A 27458-nucleotide genomic window follows, 5' to 3' on the forward strand; every position below is an offset into this window, starting at 1 on the left:
GATACCTCCAGGAACACAACAGCAGAGATTTTTAATATAATATAAACAGATTACATTACATTTTTGAAGTTCCTAAAATTCCGAACCGTGCGATTCGTGGTTCATTGCATTTCATGAACTGCGAGCCACGAACTTTCATGAACCGGTTCATTCAGTTTGTAGTTTGTCACTTCCGGAGGCCCTAGAACAGCTCCCTTCAAAGTTAGAGATGCCAAACTCATAGGAACTCTTCAGCAGGCTCTCCTCCAGCCACATTCCAAGTTTGGAGAAGATTGCCTTTCAGATGTCCGATTTATAGACCCCCAAAGCAGGTGCCCCCAGGAGAGTTCCATTATCTATAATGGTAGGCATGAATGCCAATTGACTTGAATTAGCTCCACTGGAATACACTGCAAGCAGCACCAAAATGTTGCATGCTGGAGTTACAGAATCTTCCTGAGAATGGAACAACGGCCCCCAAGACGTATGATGGTGGCTGCCCCCTCCTTGCGAGCCTGGGAGGTGGTCAGGGGCCTGCCTCCCTTCCTCCCCCTGGGGGTCATGGGCTCCTGGAGATGGGAGTGGCCACCTGGGTGATGATGGGTTCTGACTGTAGCCACCTCCTGAGGCCAGGTTGGTTGGAGCCTGGGAGTGGCATACCCTCCAGGTTGGCCTGGGCAGTGGCTAGGGCTCAAGAAAAGCCTCAGTTATGGAGGGAGGAGTGGGGTCGGAGACGCTGTGGATCTCTCTCTCCCTCTGTTGGGACGGTCAGAGTTGCTCCTTCTCTCTCTGACCTTGCCACGCTCTCTCATCTCTCCAACTCACTCGCTCCCAACAACTCATCACCAGCTCCTTGTCCCTGCCACCTTTATAGGCCCCCCCCCGGCACCCTTCCCTAGTCAAGGAGATGTTCTTCGGGACACAGAAATATTCTTTTAAAGGAGAGGGCAGAAAGGAGAGGGCAGAGGGCCTGGGACTGGGATGAGGGAAAAGGCCCCCAACGCACCACACAAACACCTTCCCATCCAGGCCAGGTGCTCAAAGTAAGAATAATTAATAAAAACAAAATAAAAAAGAATACTGTGAGCCCTCAGCAGAACAATCCACTAAGCTTGGCCCCAGAGCCTAGCAGTAGTCCTGGGACTGGGGTGGGGGAAAAGGGTCCTCACCCACCACACAAACACCTTCCCAGTCGAGAAAGATGCTCTAAATAAGAAAGACTGGTTATCAGTCTCTTTTTAAGTAGCAAGCTAGCAACTCCATCAAAATGCTCCAAAATCCTCCCCCCCCGCTCTCCATCTCCCAACAGCAGCTTTTCCTTGTCTCTCGCCTGTTGGAAAGTGGAACCACGAGGCTGAAAGCTGGTGATTATACTTGTTGCTCTCCATACAGCAGAACAGGAGCTCTCTGGTTGGCAGGCAGAGCTGCCTATCAAGGTTCTGAGGGCTAAGATTGGTGTTCCCAGGGCTTCAGAACATCCATCCCCTCCATTGTCTAGGGAATTAATTCTTGCACCTTGCTAGCATAGAGAAGAATGGGAGCTCTCTGGTTGGCAGGGAGAGCTGCCTATCAAATAATAACATTTGATTTATATACTGCCCTTCAGGATGACTTAACACCCACTCAGAGTGGTTTACAAAGTATGTTATTATTATCCCCACAACAAAACACCCTGTGAGGTGGGTGGGGCTGAGAGCTCTGAAGAGCTGTGACTGACCCAAGGTCACCCAGCTGGCTCCAAGTGGAGGAGTGAGGAATCAAACCTGGTTCTCCAGATTAGAGTCCTGCACTCTTAACCACTATACCAAACTGGCTAAGATTGGTGTTTCCATGGCTGCAGATGATCTGCAGATGTTCACCCCCTCCGTTGCCTAAGGAATTAATGGATTGGTGCCAGGCTGTCTGGCTTCACAAACCAATTACGAACCTACGAACTGGCCTTAAAAGTTGTGGCAGATCGTGAAAAAAGGGGTCCCACAAACTGTTGGTTCATGAATGTCGAGCCAGCCCAGTTCGTGCCAAACTTTGGTTCATAATTTGGTTCATGCCTGCCTCTAGAAAGCACAATCCTTAGTTCTAAATCTTGGGGCTTAAACCAAACAAATACGTGATGACATACAGGGTAACGGTTATTAGCCATGATTGCCAATTAGAATATCCATCTTCACAGGCAGCCATAGATAAAGTAAAGGTAGTTCCTTGTGCAAGCACCGAGTCATTACTGACCCATGGGGGGACGTCACATCATGACGTTTTCTTGGCAGACTTTTTACGGGGTGGTTTGCCATTGCCTTCCCCAGTCATCTACACTTTACTTCCAGGAAACTGGGTACTCATTTTACCGACCTCAGAAGGATGGAAGGCTGAATCAACCTTGAACTGGCTACCTGAACCCAGCTTCTGCTGGGATTGAACTCAGGTTGTGAGCAGAGCTTGGATTGCAGTACTGCAGCTTACCACTCTGTGCCACGGGGCTCTGATCAGCCATAGATACTGACCACATCATAAGTAAGGGCTGCCGCCATCATGCCATGCTTGTGGGCTTCATGGAGGCATCAGCCTAGTGGCTTCTGGAAATGGGATGCTGAACAACTGTAGACCCTTAGTACAATCCAGAAGGGTTCTAATGATCAGCCATAAAGGCTGGTATAAAATAGGTTAAAGTATATTTTTGTAGTACGTAAGAACAACAACAAAAAAGCCCTGCTAGATCAGACCAATGGTCCATCCAGTTCAACATCCTGTCTCGCACAGTGGCCAACAGTTCTAATGAGGGCCAACAACAGGGCATAGAGGCTGAGGCCTTCCCCTGAAGTTGTTTTCTGATACTAGTATTCAGAGGTTCACTTAGAGTTGCCAGGTCCCCTTACTCTCTAGGCAGGAGTGGGGGAAGCATTTACCTTCTGATGATGTCATCTCCAGGATGTGGTCATTGTGCAAGGCTGGGGATTGCATGCGTGCATTGCTGCAGGCTGATTTGGCCTGTTTGGGGCTCAAATAGGCCCACTGTGAAGCGTGGGAGCACACCCAGGAGGCCTATTCCCTGTCTTTCCCCCTGCTGGCCAGGTAAGTGGCAGTGGGGAGCAAAAGGTAGAAGTGGGGGATCCCCCGCCCCACCCAGGGAATTGGATCCCAGGGTACACTGCCTCTGATAGTGGATGTTCCCTTTAGACACCATGGCTAGTAGCCACTGATAGACCTATCCTTTAACGCTGTCTAACCCTCCTATTCTGTCTAATTCCCTTCTAAAGCCATCTATGCCTGTGGCCATTGCTACATCTTCTGGCAGTGCATTCCACATCTTAATCACTCATCATGTAAAGAATTGTTCCCTTTTGTCTGTCCCAGATCTACTCCCTATCAGCTTCACTGAATGACTGTGAATTCTACTATTATGAGAATTCTAATATTATGCTCTTTATGCCATACATAATTTTATAAACCTCTACTGCAGCTGTATACAGAAGGTTTATTTGAAGAGTTCAAGAATTTGATAGTAGCCATGTCGGTCTGTAGGAGAAGAGCACGATTCGGGTCCAGTAGCATCTTAAAGACCAGTTAAAGGGAGCTTTGACTCTAGAAAGCTCGTACCCTGGAAATCTAGTTGATCTTAAAAGTACTACTGGACCTGAATCAAGGATTTGATACTTTTCACAAATCCAGAACAATAACAGGACAAAACGAAGGAACAGCATTGCAGGGCAGAGAAAACAAACATGGTACATCAACATATTGATCGCATATGCTGCCATTTTTCATTTTTAAACAAACTATAATATAGTTACTTTTAATATCATTAACATATATGCAATCACAAGTGCCAAGCACTCTTTTAAAAGCCTTGCATTTATCTTGTATACTACTGATCAGTTACTGGGATCAACTCTAGTTATTGGTACTGGCATTCAAGTTCTATTTCATTGTTCATGCGGTATCGTAAACCGTGTGATTACTTTCCCCACTCTTTCAGTACTCTAATCTACCTTGAATCTCAGTAAGAAAGCTAAATAAAATTTTGCATTGAAACATCAGACAAAATACCTCTGGCATTTCATGGCGTTTTAGTTCTACATTTTCCTCCATGCATGTATACAACTGATGAAGCAGGCTCTAGCTCACAAAAACCATACGGCTAAAATAAGTTTATTAGTGTTTAAGGTGCCACAAACTTTTTGCTATAACAGATTAACACAGCTACCCTTTTTGGGATGCTATTTTTTTTTTCTATTTTAAACCTTCAACCTAGAGATGCAAATGTCCAGGAGAACAAAATGGAAAAATTCAAGGGAAAAAATGCCTTCTATGTCCAAGGATTTCCCCTCCCTGCAATTTTTTCCAATAAAAAATTGGAAAATTTTGGCAAAACCCTTCCAAGAAATATTTTTCTCTTTTAGAATGTGCAAAATGCTTCAAAGGCAAGATTTTTCACATGCACAAAATGTCCTTAGTCAAAGGAAAAATTGGGAAATTGGAGAGATACTAAAAAACTTCCTTCGGAATATTTTCACTTTTTGAGTGGGACATTCTTGCCTCACAAAGCATTTTACTCATTCCAAATGCACAGCATGAAAAAGTCTGAGACTTTCTTAATTTTTCCAGGAGAAAAATTGGGAAATTTTAGGGAACACTGAACAAACATACTGTAAACATACAACATTTTCAACATTTTTTTGTCTAAAAGTAAATAATTTTGGGAACAAAATGTAATAGCGGGTTTTATAATACATTATAGAGCCCAGTATCTTCTGTCATGCTCACAGACCTACCTATTGTGATTCTACGCGTTTCTGTCCAAATACATACCCTTTTGTTTACTACTGTTTTCTACCTTTATCTTTCCTACTTCTTAGATCACAAAAATCAGATATATGTGCTATGGGAGCAAGTGGTACAGCGGTTTGCAACTGTTTCTCAAGTACTGCATGTATTTATGGATCTTAAGTGCCAACTTGTTCAGCAAAAAAATATGTTTAGGGTTTACTGAACACCACAGCACCTTTTTAGTAGTAAAGTGTTATGTACACTGTCTAATTGCTGGTGCTGTAGCTTACAGAACAAATCTCTTAAGCATGCATTTTGGACATGTTTGATCTTTTGGGGAGGAAATTTTTACTCATTAATTTTGTTTTAGAACAACCATGGATTTTGAGGATCTTTATGTACTTTTAAACTACCTTCTATCTGGAGACCTTTTATAGATGCTTATGAGTAGACTTCTAATTGTCATATTTTTATTTCTATTGTATATGCTTATTTTTTATTTTCAAATAAATAAAAGTATTGCATATACTTGCAATTTTCCTTATAGAAAATGAACATATTTATACTTTTAAAATTCATAAATACATTAAATAGTACAATTTTATATGTTAAAAATTCTTTTTATACATAAAGAATTTAATGTTGATCAATCAATAAAAGTGGTTAGGTTTGACAGGAAAATACATATTGCATATATTTCATTTTTCACCAAAATTTCTATTTTTTTCTGGAAGGAAGAGTTTTTTGTGGTTTCAGAATTTCTGGTAATTTTACACCTATACTACTCCAACTTGCCCTTGGGTTCAAGATAGACCTAAGATACATGATAAAGATCATGAACCAAGATTAATATTAATTTGCAGTCAACGCCTACCAAACAATTTATTTCTGTTGGGCTGATTGCTATTAAAAAGACTCATTAAGTGTAATACACCATGTGCTATGAACAGTGTTTCACAAAAACACCTGGCTAAGTTGTTAGTCGCAAGGAAGTTTTTCATCCCAGTGATTACTTCTTAAAGCAAAGGCAGTTGTTGCACTGTGCCTTGGGCTATCCATAGCACTAGGCCTGCAGCTGTTTTGCCATCTCTTTTCAGCCCACAAAATACTGTCCCTCTAAAGCAGGGGTCCCCAAAATGGTGCCCTCCAAGTGTTTTTAGAAAGAAAGTGGGGCCAGGTGGAGCTTTTACAAAGCATGGCTTCTGACTGGCCATTGGAATATTGATTGGCTGTGCAGATTTCTAAAAACATTGGTTTGGCAGAAACTACTTCCACAACGCAAGGATCTTCACTGCATGACTGAAGAAGGTAAGCTATAGCAGACATTTTGTGGTTATAGATCCAGAGGAGTTAGCCATGTTAGTCTGTAGTTGCAAAATAGGGGTCACACCCAGCCTGGATTGTGCACTCCACCTCTTTCCTGACTTTTTGTAACTGATTTACATTTACATGACTCTCACTCCCTGCATCCTCTCCCACCTCCCCATACCACGTATATATCTCTGGCCAGTTTCATCATACCCTCCATGCATCTGATGAAGAGAGCTGTGGTTCTTGAAAGCTTACGTTACAAATAAGTTGGTTAGTCTTAAAGGCGCTACTGGACTCTCTACCATTTTGTGGCTGGCTCTGTCTCTTGCAGCAACCATTTTGTGGCAGCCATATTGTTGCTGTACCCACCGCACTGTATCAGAATTCCAAATATGTTCACAGGCTCAAAAAGGCTAGGGACCCCCACTGCAGCTTTTCTTTCTGACATATCTTCTCAGCCAAAAAGAATGAAAAAAGAATGGGAGGGGGGAGGAGATAAAAAGCACATCTCTAGAAGAACTCACTTTTGTCCCTACTATTGTGCTGTCTAGAGGGTAACAGTTAAAAAAACTGCAATCACATTTGCTACTAATTTCTACTTACTTCCATATCTAGTGGCAGGGACTTTCAAGTGATGTTCAGTCTGATGGTGGTGGAGAGTGCCCTCAAGTAATACCTAAGAACATAAGAACATAAGCAAAGCCATGTTGGATCAGGCCAGTGGCCCATCCAGTCCAACATTCTGTCACACACAGTGGCTAGAAATCCAGTGCCATCTAAAGGACTGTCAGTGAGGCCAGGACACCAGAAGCCCTCCCACTGCCTTCCTTCCAGCACCAAGACAACAGAGCACCACCTCCCCACAAAGAGAATACCATCTATCTCCTGTGGCTAATAGCCACTGATGGACCTCTGCTCCATATATTTGTCCAGTCCCCTCTTGAAGCTGGCAATGCTTGTAGCTGCCACCACCTCCTGTGGCAACGAATTCCATGTGTTTATCACCCTTTGTGTAAAGTAGTATTTTCTTCTATCTGTTCTAACCCGACTGCTCAATAATTTCATAGAGTGCCCACGAGTTCTTGTATTGTGAGAAAGGGAGAAAAACACATCTTTCTCTACCTTCTCTAACCCATGCATTATCTTGTAAACCTCTATCATGTCTCCCCTCAGTCGTCTTTTCTCCAGGCTAAAGAGCCCCAAGCGCCTCAATCTTTCCTCATAGGGAAAGTGTTCCAACCCTTTAATCATTTTAGTTGCCCTTCTCTGTACTTTTTCCAGTGCTATGATATCTTTTTTAAGGTGTGGCGACCAGAACTGTACACAGTACTCCAAATGAGGCCTCACCATCCATTTATACAGAGGCATTATGATACCGGCTGATTTGTTTTCAATCCCTTTCCTAATAACCCCTAGCATAGCATTAGCTTTTTTTATGGCAGTCGCACACTGTGCTGACGTTTTTAGTGAGTTATCTATCATGACTCCAAGATCTCTCTCTTGGTCAGTCTCCGCCAGTTCAGACCCCATCAACTTGTATTTATATTTTGGATTTTTGGTTCCAATGTGCATTACTTTGCACTTGGCTACATTGAACCTCATTTGCCACATGGATGCCCACTCTTCTAGCCTCGACAGATCCCTTTGGAGTGCCTCACAATCCTCTCTGGCTTTCACCACCCTGAACAATTTCGTGTCATCTGCAAATTTAGCCACTTCACTGCTTAATCCCAATTCCAAATCATTAATAAACAAGTTAAAAAGCATTGGACCCAATACCGACCCCTGTGGCACCCCACTGCTCACCACCCTCCACTGTGAGAAGTGCCCGTTTATACTCACTCTCTGTTTCCTATTAATTAGCCAGTTTTCGATCCACAAGAGGACTTGGCCCTTTATCCCATAGCTACTGAGCTTACTTAGGAGCCTTTGGTGAGGAACTTTGTCAAAAGCTTTCTGGAAGTCAAGATAAACAATATCTATCGGGTCTCCCTTGTCCACTTGTTTGTTCACTCCCTGTGGACAAGGGAGACCTGATTTATGGTGATCCCTGGTGGAGTTTTCATGGCAAGAGACTAACCGAAGTGGTTTGCCATTGCCTCCCTCTACAACCCTGGTCTTTGTTGGAGGTTTCCCATCCAATCACTAACCAAGGCCAACCTTGCTTAGCTTCTGAGATCTGATGAGAACAGGCTCACTTGGGCTATCCAGGTCAGGGCTGATGTTAAGTCTAATAATATTCATATTTAGTGAGAAGGAAGTCCCACAGAATTTCAGCCATACACAAAGTGTATGGCCCTTACACAAAGTCAGATGTCCATTGAGTCCAGCGACTGAAGAACAGTGGACCCGAGTGTGTCTTGCACAGATCATTCCCTGCCATGTCACAAGAGATCCTTTTAACTGGATACACAGGGGTGGAAACTAGTCAAAGGGTCAAAATGGCTGATTTTGCTGACCAAAATTCCAAAAAAGCTTAACAAAAACCTGACAAATTACTAACAAATTACTGAACAATTTAATTTCAGCCTATCGATAAATTAGCCATTTTAAAGTAAAACTGGAACTTCATTAAAAAATGATTATCTGGCCTCAACTTCATGCCGACCTTCAAAGTTGAGGGACAGGTGTATCACTTGGTTACACCTCCACAGGAAGCCCAATTCCTGCAAATCTATTTACAAAAAGGAATCACGCTTGAGGTGCAGCAACTTTATTGACGTCAAACAGGAATTGGTTAAACAACTGCAGAGGATGCTACATGGGTATCAAGCTAGCACACACACATGTGCACACACACACACACACACACACACACACACACACACACACACACACAGAGAGAGAGAGAGAGAGAGAGAGAGAGAGAGAGAGAGAGAGAGAGAGATTGTGTTAAAAAACATTTGCCAACTAAACTTCTTAAGAATTTGAAAGGGCAAACTAGTCAAACAAAATAAAATTTCATGTTGTCAGTAATTTAATTAAGATAGCTAATTTAATTATTTAAACTTTGTTTTCCTTTTATTAACATAGTGTAATTCAGATAAGTTTAGAAATTATCTTATTGTTGCAGATAATATGGTGGGACTGGACACTGCAGTTGGTAAGAAAAAATTAAAAATTTGTTACCAATCGGCTTGCCAATCCCCTGGTGGGACTCAAACTCAAAACCACTTTTCTGGAGTAATCATTCAAAAATTTACAATTACAATATAATAAACTTAGTATAAAGTGCAACAAGTGCTCAATTTCATCAACATGCACCAATGGTATCAGACCATCCTGGGAATACCAATATGGTGGTATGTTTATGAATGAAGCAATTGCTATGATGAAAAGAATGCCTATGAAGAAGTAAAAGAATGGAACGGGATTGGACAACTTATGCTGGTAAAACCCGTAGGTGTGGCACTTGTGAAGCTTCGTGGCTCTACAGACATCTGCAGGCAATTACACAGCAACTTTAATTTGAACATTTTTGCTTTATGCAAGTCATTGTTGGACATTGTGCACTTTAGAGAAGACTTTTGATACTGTCTTGTATTGAATTTGTACAGATTTATATATTGATTGATTTGATCTGTTTATGAGTGTACATTGGATTCTTTCCCACCAATTGGATTTTTGTCATAACATGCTATTTATTGCTAATTATTGTGATATTGTCATTGATGAAATTGAGCACTTGTTGCACTTTATACTAAGTTTATTATATTGTAATTGTAAATTTTTGAATGATTACTCTGGAAAAGTGGTTTTGAGTTTGAGTCCTTAAGTTCCGGAGTAGCCCTTGCTGTTTTGGGAATCCCCTGGTGGGAGCAGGAGATGCCCCAGCCTCCGCACCCCTCACCTGGCTGGCTGGGAGGAAAAGGTGAAGGAATGAGGTGGTGGTGGGGGAGAAGAAGCATGCTCTGGAGAGTCCTTGTGTAGCACCGGGAATAACATTATTCCCAGTGTGATAGGGAATGGATTGCATAGGGAGGTCATATTGACCCCAATACTAAATTGGGGGCCTTTTTAAAAAAAACTGACCCCAATTTAGTATTTAGAGTCAATGATGTAATTCCTTGTATGATGTGGGATGCTCCAAAGCATGTGTGCAATGTGAGCATGTGAGTGCCCCCCCAACATTACTCACCCCTACAACCCACCATTCTCTGCTTTCACCCTCAGGGCCTGGGCAATACTAGTTATCAAGCCCAGCTACAATTTGTGGGTGCTTCTTTTTAACTGCAGTTGCTTAAGTGTTTAAGTTCAACATACTTGTGTGATCTTTCGAAAAACTTGTTCTTCAGTCTAGCCAAAGCACTTAGTTTTAATTCTGCAGAGTTTAAATTAGAAGCCCAAGATAATATATTTTTTTCAAAAATGCCTACTTCATGGAATCTGCTGGGCAAGTTATATAGCTTCAGAGAGGAGTTCTTTCTTGCAATCTGTTAGATTTGTTTTGCCACTGGTTTACTGTTTTTGGAGAAGGGGAAATTATCCTACAAATATAATTATCCTTGTTAATCAGAAACTATCTGGCATCTTGTATAAGAAACCCCCACCTACTTTTGCTGTTTAGGTATAATGGTACTTTGCTTATAGTTGGGGACACTATATAAATGTTATCATGGCCTTTTCCTATACCTTGGAAGGCCCCCATGGAAACACTGCTTGCCAATCTGATTCAATTTTACCATGTAATTAAAATGCTCTACTACAGATGACTTCACAATTTTATTTTGCAGATACTTCTAATATAGAGGATTAAAAGCATGCTGTGCTCTGTCTTTTTAAAGACTCTTTAGAAGTATATGATGGGATCCATAAAGAAAACAGCAGTGTTACAGTTATCACAGTAATTATTTTTAGTCCAGCACCAGAAACCCAACTAATTCACAAAAGTCTTTTTCACAAAGAGAAGAAAACACCACTATGGCTTGTATCAGCAGCTCATCAACTCCTTCAGCATTGTTCACTACCTTTTCATCATGTCTTTGAAATTAAAAATGGAAGGGGCCTCAAATTGTTCTCTACCCCAACAGTAAAATCTGCCATGCAAGCCTTACGAGGCAATAAAAGCAACTTAGAGTTCTAGAGGCAGAAGAGGGTTCATGTCTACATTACTGCACAATGTAGCAAATCCAAAGCTATAGCATTCCTGACAGATGGCTATTTGGCCTCTGCATGAAACCTCCAGGGAAAGATAATTGATTTCACTGCTGGCCTGCTTTTATTTATTTAGAATATTTCTGCACTACCTCATCCTGCTTGAAGTGGCTTACAATTAAAAACAAGCCATTAAAAAGCAAGCCATTAGTCATAAGCAGCATAAAAACTGTTCCTAGTAGTGCAGACCATTAAAAAGTTGGTAAGATAAAAAACCCTAATTAAAAGTCTGGGCAAAAAGATGTGTTTGGGCCTGGTACCTAAAAGATAGGAAAGTAAGTGCCAGGTGAGTCTCAATGTAATGCACTATACATAGGTCTCCCATCCGGGTTAACTAGGAGACTCCAATTGGTGCAAAACGCTGCGGCACAACTGTTATCAGGAGCAAGCAGAAGCATGAATATCACCCCCATTCTGTAGTCATTTTATTGGCTACCTATCAGTTACCATGCTCACTTCAAAGTATTTGTTATCACATACAAAGCTCATCGTGGCCTTGGTCTGGCATACCTACCGGGAAAAAAAAGACTGCCTCCCTCCCTATGTTCCTCCATAGCAACTTTGCTCATCTGAACAGGGTCTCCTGCAGGTGCCACCCTGCACATGGGCGAAATCAACAGCAACCCATACATGGATTTTCTGTGTGGTGGCCCCTACCCTGTGGAACGACCTGCCTGAGGAGGTCAGGCAAGCCCCCACTCTCCTAGCTTTCCGCAAACGATACAAAAACAAATTATTCAAAAAGGCTTTTGTATTGTATGGAGGAGGTCTCAGATGCTTCGCTAAAGAGTTAAGGACTGTAAACTTCACCACTATGTTGCCTTATATACTACCTGTTATTTTAAATATGTGCTCCTATGAGCTACCTGTGCTTCATGTTGTCTAATGTCAGCCCTAGAATTGCTTATGCTCTGTTTCAGCATTTCTTCAACTCTGTATTGGATTTTTTCTAATGTTATGTCTTTGTAAACTTGTGTTTATTTACCCTATGGCATTGTTTATGGAAATGTCCTTAAAATTGACTGTACTAATGTCACACTGTGTAATCTGCCTTGAATCTCAGGGAGAAAGGCAGACTATAAATGACAAATAAATAAAATAAAAGGAGGAGGGCAAAGGCAAGGTGCTTCCACAGCACTAATCAGAAGTTTTTCCTAATGTTCACATGAAATCTAGTCTTCTCCCAGATGAAGCCCATTAGATGTAGCTACTCTTGGTAGCACAGTCTTTCTCCTGTTCCATGTGACAATCCTTTAGGTATTTGAAGATTACAATCATGTCTCCCCCAAGTCTTCTGTTCTCTAGACTAAACGTAACAAGTTCCTTCAACCTTTTCTTGTAGGATCAGTTTTCCAGATACCTGTCAGAGCCTGTTTAACCTGAGTAACGCCATGTTTAACTTTGTAGTGTTTAGCCTTCTTTCCCTCTAGGCCCCAACACCTGCAAGGAGCTGAGTCCATGGGAAAGGAAATCCTCTTATCTGTCTGCTCGACCTTGGCCAGCTCTACGTTCCTCTGAGAAGCTTTGCTATGTGAACTTGGGGGGGAGGCTGGGCTTGGGAGTGTGAAATGTAACCACTTTCTTTCTATGAGTCATTCTTGACAATACTTTGGTTGGCCAGGTTCTCTATCCTGGAATATATACGTCTGGAAATGAATGCTGTTTCTTCACAATAAACCTTTTTGAAATCAAAGGACCTTGTCTTCTTGCAGAAAGGGAGTGAAGTAGACTATCAATTCTGGAATGACATAGTCTGACATTTTGTCAAGAAACACTCTTTGAAGTCTACAACCCCCTCACCCAGGGCGGATGGATACCGAGGACTCCTTGATTGATCTACCGGTCCCTGGCCAGGGGGAGGATGACTCAATACCACTGGTGCCAGCGAGTGGGTCGGGGGAGACCCCAGGTCCTACCGAAGCACCTATCGAGGCGCCCTGCGAAATCCCGGGAGAAGAAGTTCCTGAGGAAGGAGCGGGGACGGTGCCTGTTGGAGGAGCGGAACAACCTGATCCGAATGGAGCCGGCGCCCGGCCGAAGGTGCAAGAGGCTAACGGACAGAACCAGCTGATTTCACTGCCGACACCGAGGCAGTGGGGCTCCCTATCTAGAGGGAGAGGAGAGCGGGGACCATGTTTTCCCGTTCAATGATTGACATTTGGCGCACTGTCGGGTCAACAGAGCAGGAAGGCCCTAGCATCATATGGGATCTAAGGAGGACCACCCGCACGCCAGAAGAAACACGGGCCAGCAACCAGCCCTGGTATAAGTGGAATGTAGCGGCGGGCCGCCTGGAAGAGTGGGATCCCCGAGGCTCAGACAGCCTCCAGGATTGGGAAACCACCAGAAATGAACTTATGAGTTGGGATTACTCGGATGTAAATTCAGCTAGAGCATGGGAGCGCCGACGCATTCAACAGTTGAAATATCGGACCCAAGTAGTGAATACTGGGATTTCAGCAATTACCGGACTAGCGAAGGGAATTTTAGCTGGTATGACTGAAGAAGAGGAGCTACGAATGCAAAGCGGCGCTACAACAAGCCCGATACCATCTAGTGATGCTAGAAGAATAACCCAAGAAGGAGGGTCAACCGGCGGGGCAGAAGGGCCAGTACAGCCGTGGCCTTCGGACTATATTCCACCTCGGTCGAGAGGACCGTCCGAGCCCTCGGAGGTCAGTGACCAAGGAGAGGACAGAGCAGCGCAAGAAGTCGCTGAATATTACCGACGGATGGAAAATCGGATGGAGGCGATGGAGGATGAATTAGCCCAGGCTGTTTTTCTCATTGGTGAGTTGGTGAGAGGGCAGAGGGAAGAGCGAGCGGCGGCCAACCAAGTTCGACAAGCGTCGGCAATGACGCAAGGACAAGTGCCTGCAGGTGCTCCAATATCGGTGGTCATGCAATCCACTCCGGGATCCAGCGTAGGTCCGTCACCGCTACCGCAGCAGCTATCATCTATTCAAACGACACGAACGACTTCCGCCCCGAGGCAACAGACGCAGGTAGCGGTACAAGTGTTACAAACACCTTCGCCGACGCTACCGGCCCCAACTCAACCAGTATCTCTCCAAATCGTTCCACAACCACCACCTTCGGGTCAAAACGTCCCTCCACATCTGCAGCCTCCCCCTCCGAGACAAGTGCCGCCTCTGTCGCCTAGACAGGGGGCACCTCAGCAGCCGCCCCCAATACAAGTCCCTCCAAGAGCCACAGGGATACTTCCGAGAGCTCCACCGCCTGGAAACCCACCCAGAACTCAACAGGTGGGAGTTCCGCGAGGCCAACCCAGAGAATTGCCACAAGGCTCAATGCCTCCACCTCCTCCGACACAAGATAAGAAGGAGGGAGCCAGAGTTGCCTTGGGGTTGGATTAAGTTGGAAGCCACATTTGATGGAGATACACAAAAGTTGGGATTTTTTGTAGTTCAAGCACTTCAGTTCTTCAATCGATGGGGGCATCTGTTTCCAGATGAGGAGAGCAGAATTGATCATCTGGCATCAAGACTGGAAGGCAAAGCAGCCGAATGGTATGTGACTCTATTTGACTCTGGCGCCCCAGAGCTGGACACTTTACAAAGTTTTATGGCTGCGTTGCGCGCCCAGTATGAAGATCGAAGAAGCGTTTAGCGAGGAGGAAGCTGACAGTCTTCCCCCTCATCGCGCCACCGACTGCGCCATCAAGATCCTGCCAGGAGAAGAGCTACCCAAAGGCAAACTATATTCTATGAGCCCACTGGAAAGAGAAGAACTAAGAAAGTTCATCGACAAGAATTTAGAGAGAGGATTTATACGCCCGGCCAGCAGTCCACATGCAGCTCCGGTACTGTTTGTTAAGAAAAAGGATGGAGGCTTAAGACTTTGCACCGACTTCAGAGGAATCAATGCAGTGTCAGCAACCAATGCTTATCCCATCCCGCTCATCAGAGACCTACTCAACGTCGTGGCGCAAGGTAAGATATTCTCCAAATTAGACTTGAAAGATGCCTACTTCCATGTGAGAATTAAAGAAGGAGATGAGTGGAAAACCGCGTTTAATATGCCCTTAGGCCAATACGAATATTTAGTCATGCCTTTCGGCTTATCTGGCGCCCCTTCAGTATACATGACCATGATCAATGAAGTACTACATAAATATTTATATAAGGGAGTGGTCGTTTACCTAGATGACGTTTTAATTTATTCAAAAACAAAGGAAGAGCATGTGAAATTAGTACAGGAAGTACTGACTACATTAATGTGCCACAAACTCCCTATCAAGCTGTCTAAATGTGAGTTCCATAAAACAGAACTGGATTATTTGGGCTACCGCATTTCGGGGGAAGGACTAAAAATGGATCCTGCCAAAATTAAAGCCGTACAAGAATGGCAGACCCCCCGTACTCGTAAACAATTACAATCCTTTTTGGGGTTTGCCAACTTTTACTGAGACTTTATAGAAGGATTTGCCAGGATAGCCTTACCTTTAACCGAGCTTCTAAAAACTAAGGGAAAAGGGGATCAAGCAAAGAAACCCACTTCCAAATTAGTCTGGGACCAAAGTTGCCAGACAGTCTTTGATGAACTCAAACTCAAATTTACGTCAGAGCCCGTCCTACAACACCCAGACGAAAACCGACCCTTCATAGTGCAGGTCGATGCCAGCGATGCCGCCATTGGAGGCGTGCTTCTACAGAAGGGGGAGGATGGGAAAGCCAAACCATGCGCATATCTGTCTAGAAAATTTTCAGAAGCTGAACGGCACTGGAACGTATGGGAAAAGGAAGCCTTTGCCATGAAAGTAGTTCTCACAGTATGGCGCCAAATAGAGTCACATACCAGTATGGCGCCACCCGTTCGAGGTTTGGACGGATCACAAAAACTTAGAAGCTCTAAAAAGCCCTAGACGCCTTAATGCTAAACAACTCAGATGGGCGGAATTCTTTTCTAAATTCAATTTCACCCTAAACTTCTTACCGGGCAAAACTAATTTCCTAGCGGACGCTCTCTCGCACATGCCCCAACATCAAAGTAAAAAAGAGGAAACCATTGATACCGTATTCACCCCCCACCAACTAGGAGGTTACCACTCGCAGCCAAACTGCACAGACTCAAGCAGCAGACAAGGGGTGGAGAGCAAAAGTGAAAAGCGAGGTGGAAAAGGAAGGGGAGGGAGCGCCCAAAGCAAAAATGTCTCAAACGGCGGAGGGAGACTGGGTGAAAGAGGATCGATTATACATACCAGCTAGCCTCCGAAAGGAAGTTCTACAACGTTGTCATGATGCCTGCACCGCGGGTCATTTCGGCTACTTAAAAACTCTCCATTTAATACAAAGACAATTTTGGTGGCCAGGTATTCGGAAAGATGTCTCCCAATATGTTTCATCATGCCCAACGTGCATAAGCGCCAAAACCAGGAAGGGGAAACCACCGGGACTTTTACAGCCGCTAGAAACCCCAGGTAGACCCTGAGAAGTAATTTCTATGGACTTTATTACAGATCTTCCTACCTCCAAGGGTTGTTCATGTATTTTAGTGGTTGTGGATCTATTCTCCAAACAAGCACATTTTATACCTTGCACAACCATACCCACCCCAAGAAACTAGCGGAAATCTTTATGAAACACATTGTTAAACTGCATTCTTTTCCTTCTAAGGTGATATCCGACCGCAGCGGACAGTTTATTGCCAATTTCTGGAAAGAATTACCACAATTAACAGGAATGGAGCAAGGAATCAGTTCAGCTTTCCACCCACAAAGTGATGGACAATCGGAAAAAACTAATCAGATATTAGAGCAATTTCTTCAATGTTATATTAATTTCCAACAGGATAACTGGGTGGAGCTTCTTCATTTTGCTGAATATTCTTATAACAACGCAGTCCACAGTTCAACAGGTGAAACTCCATTTAAAATTGTGCACGGCTACGATGGAAAAGCTTTTCCCTTTGAGCTGCCGCAAGGAAAACAACCAGTAGGAGACCTACATCAATGGTGGACTGCCCTTAGCCAACAATGGACAGCTATACAAACAGCCTTAACTAAAGCAAAAGCAGATTATAAGAAATACGCAGACTGCCACCGTGTGAAGGGATGGGAATTACACCCAGGAGACAAAGTATACATCTCCACAAAAAACCTTTGAATAGACCAAGCCAGCAAAAAACTTGCTTTGAAATATTTAGGTCCCTTTCCTATTAAGAGAGTAATCAACCAAGTGACCGTAGAACTTATTCTACCAAAGAATTTGCACCACGTACACCCAACATTCCATGTGAGTCTCCTGAAAAAAGCCCCTGCACCAGACCAATGGCATCCCTCACCAACCACCCCCATCCCAACCATGATCAATGATCAGGTTCACTATGAAGTGGAAGAAATATTAGACTCTAAGATCAGATATAACAAGCTGTTTATCTAAATCATTGGAAGAACTTTGAAGAAGGATATCGGGAGTGGGCGGAGTCTATCCACGTGAAAGCCCCTCGTCTCCTAAAGCAGTTCCAACAAGCATATCCAGACAAACTGGGGGGAGAGGGATCTTAAGGGTGGCAGAATGTCAGAGCCTGTTTAACCTGAGTAACACCATGTTCAACTTTGTAGTGTTTAGCCTTCTTTCCCTCTAGGCCCCAACACCTGCAAGGAGCCGAGTCCATGGGAAAGGAAATCCTCTTATCTGTCTGCTCGACCTTGGCGAGCTCTACGTTCCTCTGAGAAGCTTTGCTATGCGAACTCGGGGGGGAGGCTGGGCTTGGGAGTGTGAAATGTAACCACTTTCTTTCTATGAGTCATTCTTGACAATACTTTGGTTGGTCAGGTTCTCTATCCTGGAATATGTACGTCTGGAAATGAATGCTGTTTCTTCACAATAAACCTTTTTGAAATCAAAGGACCATGTCTTCTTGCAGAAAGGGAGTGAAGCAGACTATCAATTCTGGAATGACATAGTCTGCCCTCCGCACCAATTGTTCTGGGGAGCTCAAAAGCTTGAACAACTTTTTGTGTAAATTTTTTTGCTCCTAATAAAAGATACTACATGGGTTTTCGTAACTGTTTGGGGGGGTTGCCTAGATCAATATGGCTGTACAACTTTTTCTAAAATCACGTATGACTTTTTTGCAACCACATTGCCAACTCAATGTTCAGCTTGTGATTGACTGCAATTCCAAAATCCTTTTCACATGAACTACTGCCAGGTCAGGCACCCCCCATCCTATACCTGTTCATTTGATTATTTTTGCCTAGAATAAAGTTGAAAAATCCTGAAACAGAGCATAAGCAAGAATTACCCAGTAGGATCATACTTGATGCAATAGACAGTAGCACGCAGTAGTAGAGTCTATGATCCCTATCTGTTTACTGATGCATCTCTTTGAGACCACTTCCTTACGGCACAACCCTTTTATCTGAGTAAAGAGCCCTCTTAAATAATTCAGTTTTGTATTGTTCGTGGGAAGCCAGGAGAGTGGGAGCTTTTGTAACCTCTTCAGGTAGGTGCTTCCATAAGGTGGGTGCTACCACAGAGAAAGCACATGTATAGGCAGCTGTTGATTTTTCCCTTGTGCAAGGTGGCACCAGCAGAGGGCCCTTTTCAGATGAGTGATGCTGCCATGGAGGAACACTGGAAGAAAGGCGGTCCTGTAGATATGCTGGACCAAGGCCCTGAAGAGCTTTGTATGTGATAGCCAATACCTTGAATTGAGCCCAATAAGAGATAGATAGCCAGTGATGTTACTGCAGAATGGGACTAATATTCACTCTTCTCCTAGCTCTCAATAATAACTGAGCTACAGTGTTCTGCACCAACTGGAGTCTCTGAGATGACTTAAGAGGGGAAACCTATGTACATTGTGTTACAGTAGTCAAGTCTTGATGCTACCCTAGCAATAATCCAGGTGGCCAGATCAGCCATGTCAAGGTACGAGGTCATCTTCCAGGCTAGGCTGAGGATGTAGAAAGCATTTTTTTGCAGCTGCCTTAACTTGCTTTTCTAGCAATAATGCTAGATCCAGTATAAACCCTAGGCTCTTAACTGAGCCTGCAAGGGTCAGACGTACTCCACTGAAACTCTTTCAAGATCTCTGCCTTTTCAACAAGCATTACTTGAGACCTCCAGACTGATAGTGCCACTGATAAACACTCTTGTGTGACTAAGCTTACCCTCAGCTTTCCATAAGTTTAAGAAATCCTGTATTATATAGTCAATTTCTCCATATAGTCAACCAGTCTCCAGTCACCTGACATTTCATGCTTAGCAGAAGAGCTACACAGAGTAGCTGAAGCAATCCATTATGACAAATGAAACTAACAAACCTTAAAAAATGCAGAACCTTAAGTCTTAAAACCTGTTCTTGACATCAAATTGTCTCAGTTCAGTCTACATCTACCAGATTATCCAATACCCGTTAAAGAGCAATTATGCTGTACTTCACTAAAGTCTTTTTTGTGTGGAACCAAAATTATAATAAAAATAGTGAACAGTATGCTGCACTAGCAAAAACTGAGTACCTACCATTTTAAACAGTAAATCTTCTCAAACTGCTAATTGTTAATAACTGGGAGCCTGCTCCTAACTTTTCTTAAAAGAACTATATACAAAACAGCTAGCATCCATTCAAACTGTCAGTAAGTCAACTGAAAATAATGGAAGTAAGACATACCAAACAAAACCCATTAGAACTTATTCCCAAGCACAAAACCATTTAATCCTGATTGTCTACAGAGCTCTTCAGTGGCAGGTCACTGTACTTGTTAAAAATCTGTATTGAAATTCAGAAAGCTTCATTCAAAATCAAGGACATACATTTTGCACATGACCACACAGAAAGCACAATAAAAAAATATTTCTACCTATTCAGATGTATGAAAAACAATGTACAATTGTATGACGTACAATGATAAAGTGTAATACAGGGAATCACCTATATTTCTTTTTTACTATAAGTGGATGGACTTAAAATCTGCTGTTTGACTGTTGAAGATCATGTACCAGGTTCTGAAACATCTATATAAGAATCTCAGAGTTCCTTATGGATGCAATGGAGGTAGACATAATTCATTCCTGAGCCTTAAATATGTGTATCTGCAATTACCTGTTATGGCAGAACTCTCCCTTTCACACATCCTGCCACCCACTCTAAACCTCCCTTCACAGATTTGGGGTTTCCAAGGCAGGTAAAGGCTGGGCATCATATACCACCTGTCTTGTGATGAAGAAAAGGTTGTTTAATGGGAAAAAGACTTACGTTAAATCAGGGTTGCGGCCCTATCACTGCTTTGTGTTAACAGGTAAAGCTGAGATCTAGATACACTCTGTCTAGTTGAAGAAAAGGCAGCCTTGGTGTCACAGAGTTCACCCCACTCTAAGTGCCAAGTACAATCCCTCAAGCCAGGCTTCATATCGGGTTCAATTCATACCTCTATTAGAGCAGCCAAATGTGGATGGCCATCTGAGTTCTCAGACAGGTGAGTGGAAGGAAGAGAACTGTGGAAAGAGTCTAGGGTAGAAGAAGGTAAAGCTCTGAGGGAGAAAGACTCTCATACACAGATTATTTCTGCATAACTAATGAGAATGCACATGAAGAGAGGGAAAAAAACATTCCCTACCTATGTAAACTTTTTCTCCTGCCCCCAAATCCTGCATTCAGTCTTTTCCCTCACCCAACCATAGAGAACACAGTGACATAATGTAGGGCATAATGTAGGGACATTATGCCCTACATTTTTCATCCTTTCTATGATTCTGATAATTTGCCATGTCTGTTTTCATCTAGTGCACTCCTGAGTTTATGGAACAGCAAAAGGATCCAGCATTTTCTTGGTTAACATTGTAAGAGCTGTCCATGGTCCTCAAGCAGTGTTATACATTTTTTAAAAACATTCACAACAGTGACTTCTGAACAACAACAACAAAAACACACAGTGCAATCCTAAAAAGAATTACACCAGTCTAAGCCCATTGAAAGACTGGTGTAACTCTTCTTAGGATTGCACCGACAGTCTCACAAAGACGGTCTGATCTACTTCCAGTTAAGTAATAGAAGTAATTCTTCCTAGCCTGGCCTGGACTAAAAAAATAGTTACCACATAAAACTTTCTGTCAGATTCCATCACTGTGGATTTTCTTTTAAAAAAATACTACAGTACTGCTTTGTAAAGTTGGTCTTTAAATAATGAATTCTCATTGAACTCAAAATCTCCAAGATAATTTACAACACAATAAAAATGCATTAGATATTTTTAAAAATCTAGTATTTCAAGTAGTGTCACTGCCCTGCAACACCAGTCTCATTTATCTAGCTCAAAGTAAAAGGCCAGCCTGCAAATCTGTTCAGAAGGCTGATATACAAAACTGGTAGCCTGGGTCATCCCACTGTCTTAAGTATTGCCACTATCATTATAGGAGTGTCTGGCAATACGGACTCCATCCTCAGACCTTCAGCACCCCCCCCCCTCCATTACTTACGAGACACAGCTGACTTCCTGTGAAAACCAAAGTCCATTGACAACATCCTGGAAAACACCATCATAGCAGCCAGAGATGCTGGGTCTCTATATATCAACATCCCTCCCAAAAGATGCACCACAAGCCATCAGGAACATTATCTAAGATAATAATGTAGCAAACTTGGCTTTGAACTTTGTTTGTCCACAGATATTCTGAATTTAATAACAGTTTATATCTTCAGATTAAGAAATTGAGAAAGAACTGCAATCCTGTGCTGGATCCAATCCATTAGGATTCAAGCAAAATCGTAATAGTTGTAACAATATTTAATACACGAAAAACGTAATGAAGCATAATTACAATGACTATTTGAAACAAAGCTTTTAATTTAGCTTTGTCACTACTTTTTATGGCAAAAATCCAATCTCAACACCAAAAGCAGGAATTTTAATCCAATTTCAAAAAGAAAAATATTGGCAAAATTGAACACCAGCTATAAATCATTCAAGTTAAAGATTGTGTTTAGGAATTGTGTAGAATTATAACTAGAATCACTGCCAGTCCTTTAATAAGACATAAGGTCTATACCATGGGGTAATACATGGGATAATAATTTGGGCTGATTCAGAGCCAAACATCATATCATAAGAAAAAGAATGCATGTAAGGGATACTGAACACTTTCCCAAAACATACTAATTTTTACAAACTTTATAGAAGCAAAAACCTTTAAAATTTAGCATTGTCTCATAACTGAAAACTAATTTTAAAATGAGATGACACTTGATCTTTGAACTTCATCAATTAAGCATTGGTAATGTTGTTATTTTATTAGATTATAAATGTGGTGTCTAAACAGGCTTAAGACAGGCTATATATGCTAAAAGCAGTCTGCAGTAATTTGCACTGAGCTCCAAATTTCTGTAGACATGAATTTTGGATGTATCATGACAACATATCAAGCAAGAACAAAACTATGAGGACAAAGAATATACAACAGCAGGTAGCTGCATTAAGCCTGCTGCAGCAAAAACAAAAACAGCCATGGGCATCTTAAAGACTAAGATATTTTGTAGTATGAATTTTCATGAACTAGATCCTAGTTCATCAAATGTATCAGATGCACTTAATGGGCTCTAGTCCATGAAAGTTCATGCTACAATATGTTAGTCTGTAGGGTGCCCCAGGACTCCTTTTCATATTCAGAACAAACATGATACACTTCTTTGAACAATGTATTGGGCCAAAGTTATCAGTTTGCAGATACTATAAAACCCAAGACTAACGCCTGGGCTAGGCAGCTGAGAGATAATCTCAGGTATCAGGGTTGGAAAAAAGGCTTGAAAACCTAGAGGTGTTAGAGTAGATGGTACCAATAGTTTGAAAAAGGTTAGCTCGTGTTTAGTATCCAACACATAGGTCTTTGTAAATAATACAAAAGAGTAACATGACAGACACTGCACAGTACAAGTCAGAATGAACTAAGAAGCAATTTGGACAGCAAATATTAAAACTGGTAGTGCAATCCTAGGAGGAGTTTCAATGGACTAAAGGTGCCCTTAAGAGAAGTGTTAACATTAAATTGCAATAAAAGATATGGAAAGGTATAACTATCCTTTCCAGAGAACTAATCACAGACTATAAGCCATTTTCAAAAAGCACTCCATAGTTTATAATTGTGACTGACTCCCACTAGATTCACAGTACTGGACATCCTAAAGCAAACGGCACTGTATCCAAAATCTGAGGACTGAAGGAATGGGAACATAAACAGCAACAGCAGCCACTTCTCACAGAATTCTGCCTGTACATAAAACAAGTTGTCATATTTATTCTTATAGAAGCGCTAGTACACACTTTCCCAGATTTTATTTTTAAAGAAGCCACTTTCCTGAGTTTAAGCATCTAAAGACAGGTGAAGAATGACACAATTCCAATACTTAGACAACTAATAAAAGGAAAATGAGAACTGATTAACCGAAGCACGGGTGACCCTCCCCCCAATCCAATTAACAAAATGTCAATATTTATTTCTGAATAATTGTGATAGTAATTAGATTTTTAAAAGTTAGTGTGGTATACATGTTAGAGTGCTGAAATAGGATCTGTGCATCCTGAGTTCAAATACTTTCACAGAAGTTGTTTGGTGACAATACAACGATTATATCTCTAATCCATGTTGTAAAGCAATGAGGACCCAGGTAAACTATACTATGCTCTTCAGAAGAAGGGCAATAGGAGCTTGCTTAAGTATAAGAATGCCAACTAGAGAGAATGATAATTGTGTAACATGATGCATTAATAGGATAGGATTGGGGTAAGTGGGGTAAGAAGGAAGCCATGCAAAGCAGAATACATTTTTAGGGAAAGGCAGTGACTTCTTGCAAATGTATTATCTGACAAGCAATGTTCAATGAATTGCACAGGAAAGGGAATAGTTATATCCGTAACAAGTACCATGCAGTTAAAAGAGAAAGTTAACAATGATGCTTTAGAATAGAAGGGTTTCCAGCAACAAACTAATGTACTCTTGCACTTACTGCAAGAAACCTACAACTACTCTCCTTGAAACCCAACAACCTTACTACACATTTATAACAGGTAGACGTGCTTACTTGGTTGTACCAACAAAATGCCTTCTGTGTGTCTCAAGGCATTGGTCCGTTGCATGTTTTAACATTCAGTCATATTTTAGGAGATCAGCGCAGCATATGCAATTTTCCATTTTATCCTAACAATTCTATGAGGTTAGTTAGACTGACAGAAATTTATTGCCTCGGTGTTACCCAGTAAACTTCGCACTGAATAAAGGATTCCAACCAAGATCCCCCACCCCTTTCCAACACAGTATCTTCTCTACCACATGGGTTCATTATATCCTGCTTTATAACAATTGTAAATAGAGACTGCTGTAATCCATCCGTCTACAACTGAACAAGCAGAAGAGGGCGTGAAGTAGTCTAAAAAACCGTGACCCGACGGGAGGGCATGGGAGAGGAGGGCGGAGAGGGAATCCGGCAAGATACAGGGGAAGCACTTACAGGAGAACAAAGCCAGGCAGGCGACACTGATCTTTTCAGGTATCCTGGGGCGAGCGAGAGCGACCCAGATCAACAGCCAGGGAGACATAAGAGCGGGTGAAGAGAATGTGAGAGTGTCTCGGGCATGGCTCAGTAACGGCGGCGGGTCCTGACTCCTGAGCCGAGCCTGACAATGCAATCCTATGCAAAGTTACCCCCAGTCCGAACTGATTACAACTGGTTTAGCGTGGCGGGGCTGCGCATAGGATTGCACTGTGAGCGACAGCGCCCTTGCCGAAGGAAAACTCGCTGCAAGCGACCGGAAAAGGCGAGAGGGAGTTCGGACAGGAGAGGCGGCAGGAGTGCCCGAGGACGACGGGGCGGAGTGGAGGGCGCGAGGGGAAGGGTCAGGTGCGGCGCCAGGGAGGCGGCGGAGGGCCAGGGACTCACGCATGAGGGTGCTGAAGGCCACCACTCCGAGCAGCCCCTGAAGGAAAATGCCAAAGCTGTCCATCAGGGCCCCGTTCTTGCAGCCGCCGTAGCCTGGCCCGGCCCCCGACGACGACGAGGAGGAAGCCGCGCCGCTCCCTCCAACCGCCGGCGGCTTGGCCGTGAGGGCGCTGGATGCGCTGGGGGCGTGGGAGCCCCCCATCGTGGACCAAGCAGCCGCGCCTGAGGGGACGAATCATACACTGCGCAGCACTTCCGGGAAAAGGGGAAAGGGGCGCCACGCGAGGCGCTGTGCGTCGGTGCCGCCGTAGGACGCTACTCGATGCCGATTGGCTTAGCTGGAGGGCTCGAGGAGGAGCTAGCGGAGAGCTCGATCCGGGGCGGAGCTTAGTCTCTTAAAGTTCCAAGTCGAATGGAAAGGTGGTGGATTGTAGTTTGTAGTGGTTTGTCTCTGTTCTTGGCTGGAAGAGTAAAAGACGACGCAGCGCTCCCTCCGGGTCGCTCCCCTTTCCCTGCTGCGCCTTTGCGCTCAGTTGTGAAGTCAATGGAGACTCCTTACCGGGGGAGGGGGGAAAGCCTTATCAGTCCTTCCTCTGAATAGGAACGAATTGAACGGGGAGGAGGCAGGTTTCAAGCAAGGTGAAGTAGACAATATCCTTCCTCTACTGGCTTCCCCTCAGGTATCGGAATTTATTGTATAGCACAATCTGAAGACTCCGCATGACGAAATCGAAACTAAAAATTACAATATTAACTTTGAAAAGTCCGAAATGTGTACATTTTGCTGAAGTTGCAGTAGTTCGTAAACTTTTAAAAGCTGAATTTGGGCCCAGTAGAATCCTAAAAGATCAACTAGATTTCCGGGGTGAAAGAGTCAGAACTCCCTTTGTTAGGTAACTCTCAAAATTTAGTTGGTCTTTATGGTGCTACTGGACCGGATCTTGTTATTCTACAGACGGACACAGCTACACACTTGAAACAAACTTTTTAAAGCTGAACTCACTTCTAAATTTACTGTTACTGTTTGGCACCTGCTTGCAAGATAACTTAATGTTACTTTGTTCTTGTCTGACATAAAAAAATAAGATTCACATCAGTTAATAGTAAACGAATTTATTTTTCATTTCTAGTACTCCTAAAATATAGCTTTACTGAGCAACAGGTTGCATTTCATGACTGTTCTGTACATTATGCAGAGACAACCCAAGTTTGCCATCAGGTACCCCAGAGCTTCCTCTTTCAGCTCAGCTTGATTTGCTCTTTCCTGCTGCCCTTAAGGCCCATCTATGACCCAACCCACAGTCTAAGGAAAGGGTCCTCTAGCTCTACCATATTAAATATATTATTTCCTAGCTCTCCTGGCTGAACCAAAACTGGTTGCTGACAGACTAACAAGGGGCAGACTAAAGTTGGGAAATAGTTGGATCATGGCCACCCTCCCTCTGCTGCAGAATCTCACATCTTTTTTGAGTCTCAGGTGCTCCCAGTAGACATATTATCTCCCCAACAATGAAACACTGTCATTTCTAAGGTAATAAGCTTTCGAGAATCAAGTTCTCTTCATCAGATGCCTGATCAAAACTGGGCAGATACAGAAGAGGAGGGGGAAAGAGAGAGAAGGAAGGGGGCACAGCTCTGCCCCTATATCTACCCAGGGAATACAATTACAGGACCCAATGGCATCAACTACACTGTCTCTGGCTCTTACAGCTGCTCATCCTCCAATCTGATATATGCCCTCATGTGCCAACAATGTCCTTCTGCTCTGTACATTGGACAAACCAGCCAACCTCTACGCAAAAGAATAAATGGACACAAATCTGACATTAGAAATGGAAACGTCCAAAAACCAGTGGGAGAACACTTCAATCTACCAGGACATTCCACCAAAGACTTAAAGGTCGCTGTGGTTCAACAGAAACCTTTCAAAAACAAAATCCAACGGGAGGCTGCTGAATTGGAATTCATATGCAAATTTGACTCTGTCAAGCTGGGACTGAATAGAGACTATGAATGGTTATCACATTACCACAGGTAACAGATTCTCTTTACAGAGGCGTGATCTGGGGGAGCCCAGTGACGCCTGGTGTGGGCTTTCGGGGACCACAGTTCTCTTTGTCAGATGCAACTGGCAGGGAGAGCTGTGGTTACCGAAGGCTTATACTACATAGGAATTGGATACCTTCACTGCTACAAACTGACTGCACACCAAAAGGAGATGTTTACATTTCCAAGCAAAGGAATGTTTTGATTGCCTCTATGCTAATTGCATTCGGTCTTCTTGTGATTTATGCCCCCTTCCTTCTCTCTCTTTCCCCCTCCTCTTCTGTATCTGCCCAGTTTTGATCAGGCATCTG

The 27458-nt window shown here is 43.1% G+C and overlaps 1 protein-coding gene across 1 annotated transcript in view; it reads right to left on the reverse strand.

Moving 5' to 3' along the window:
- The window catches only part of STIMATE (STIM activating enhancer), a 61310-nt gene extending 35958 nt beyond the window's left edge, over nt 1-25352 (reverse strand). The window contains exon 1 of the mRNA XM_054977218.1: nt 25102-25352. Within this exon, the coding sequence (XP_054833193.1) occupies nt 25102-25303 (202 nt within the window). The 5' untranslated portion in view covers nt 25304-25352. The remainder of the gene's footprint in view (nt 1-25101) is intronic.
- Between the last annotated feature and the right edge of the window lie 2106 nt (nt 25353-27458).

Source organism: Eublepharis macularius, chromosome 4 (genome assembly GCF_028583425.1).
Source record: "Eublepharis macularius isolate TG4126 chromosome 4, MPM_Emac_v1.0, whole genome shotgun sequence".
NCBI classification, from domain to species: Eukaryota; Metazoa; Chordata; class Lepidosauria; order Squamata; family Eublepharidae; genus Eublepharis; species Eublepharis macularius.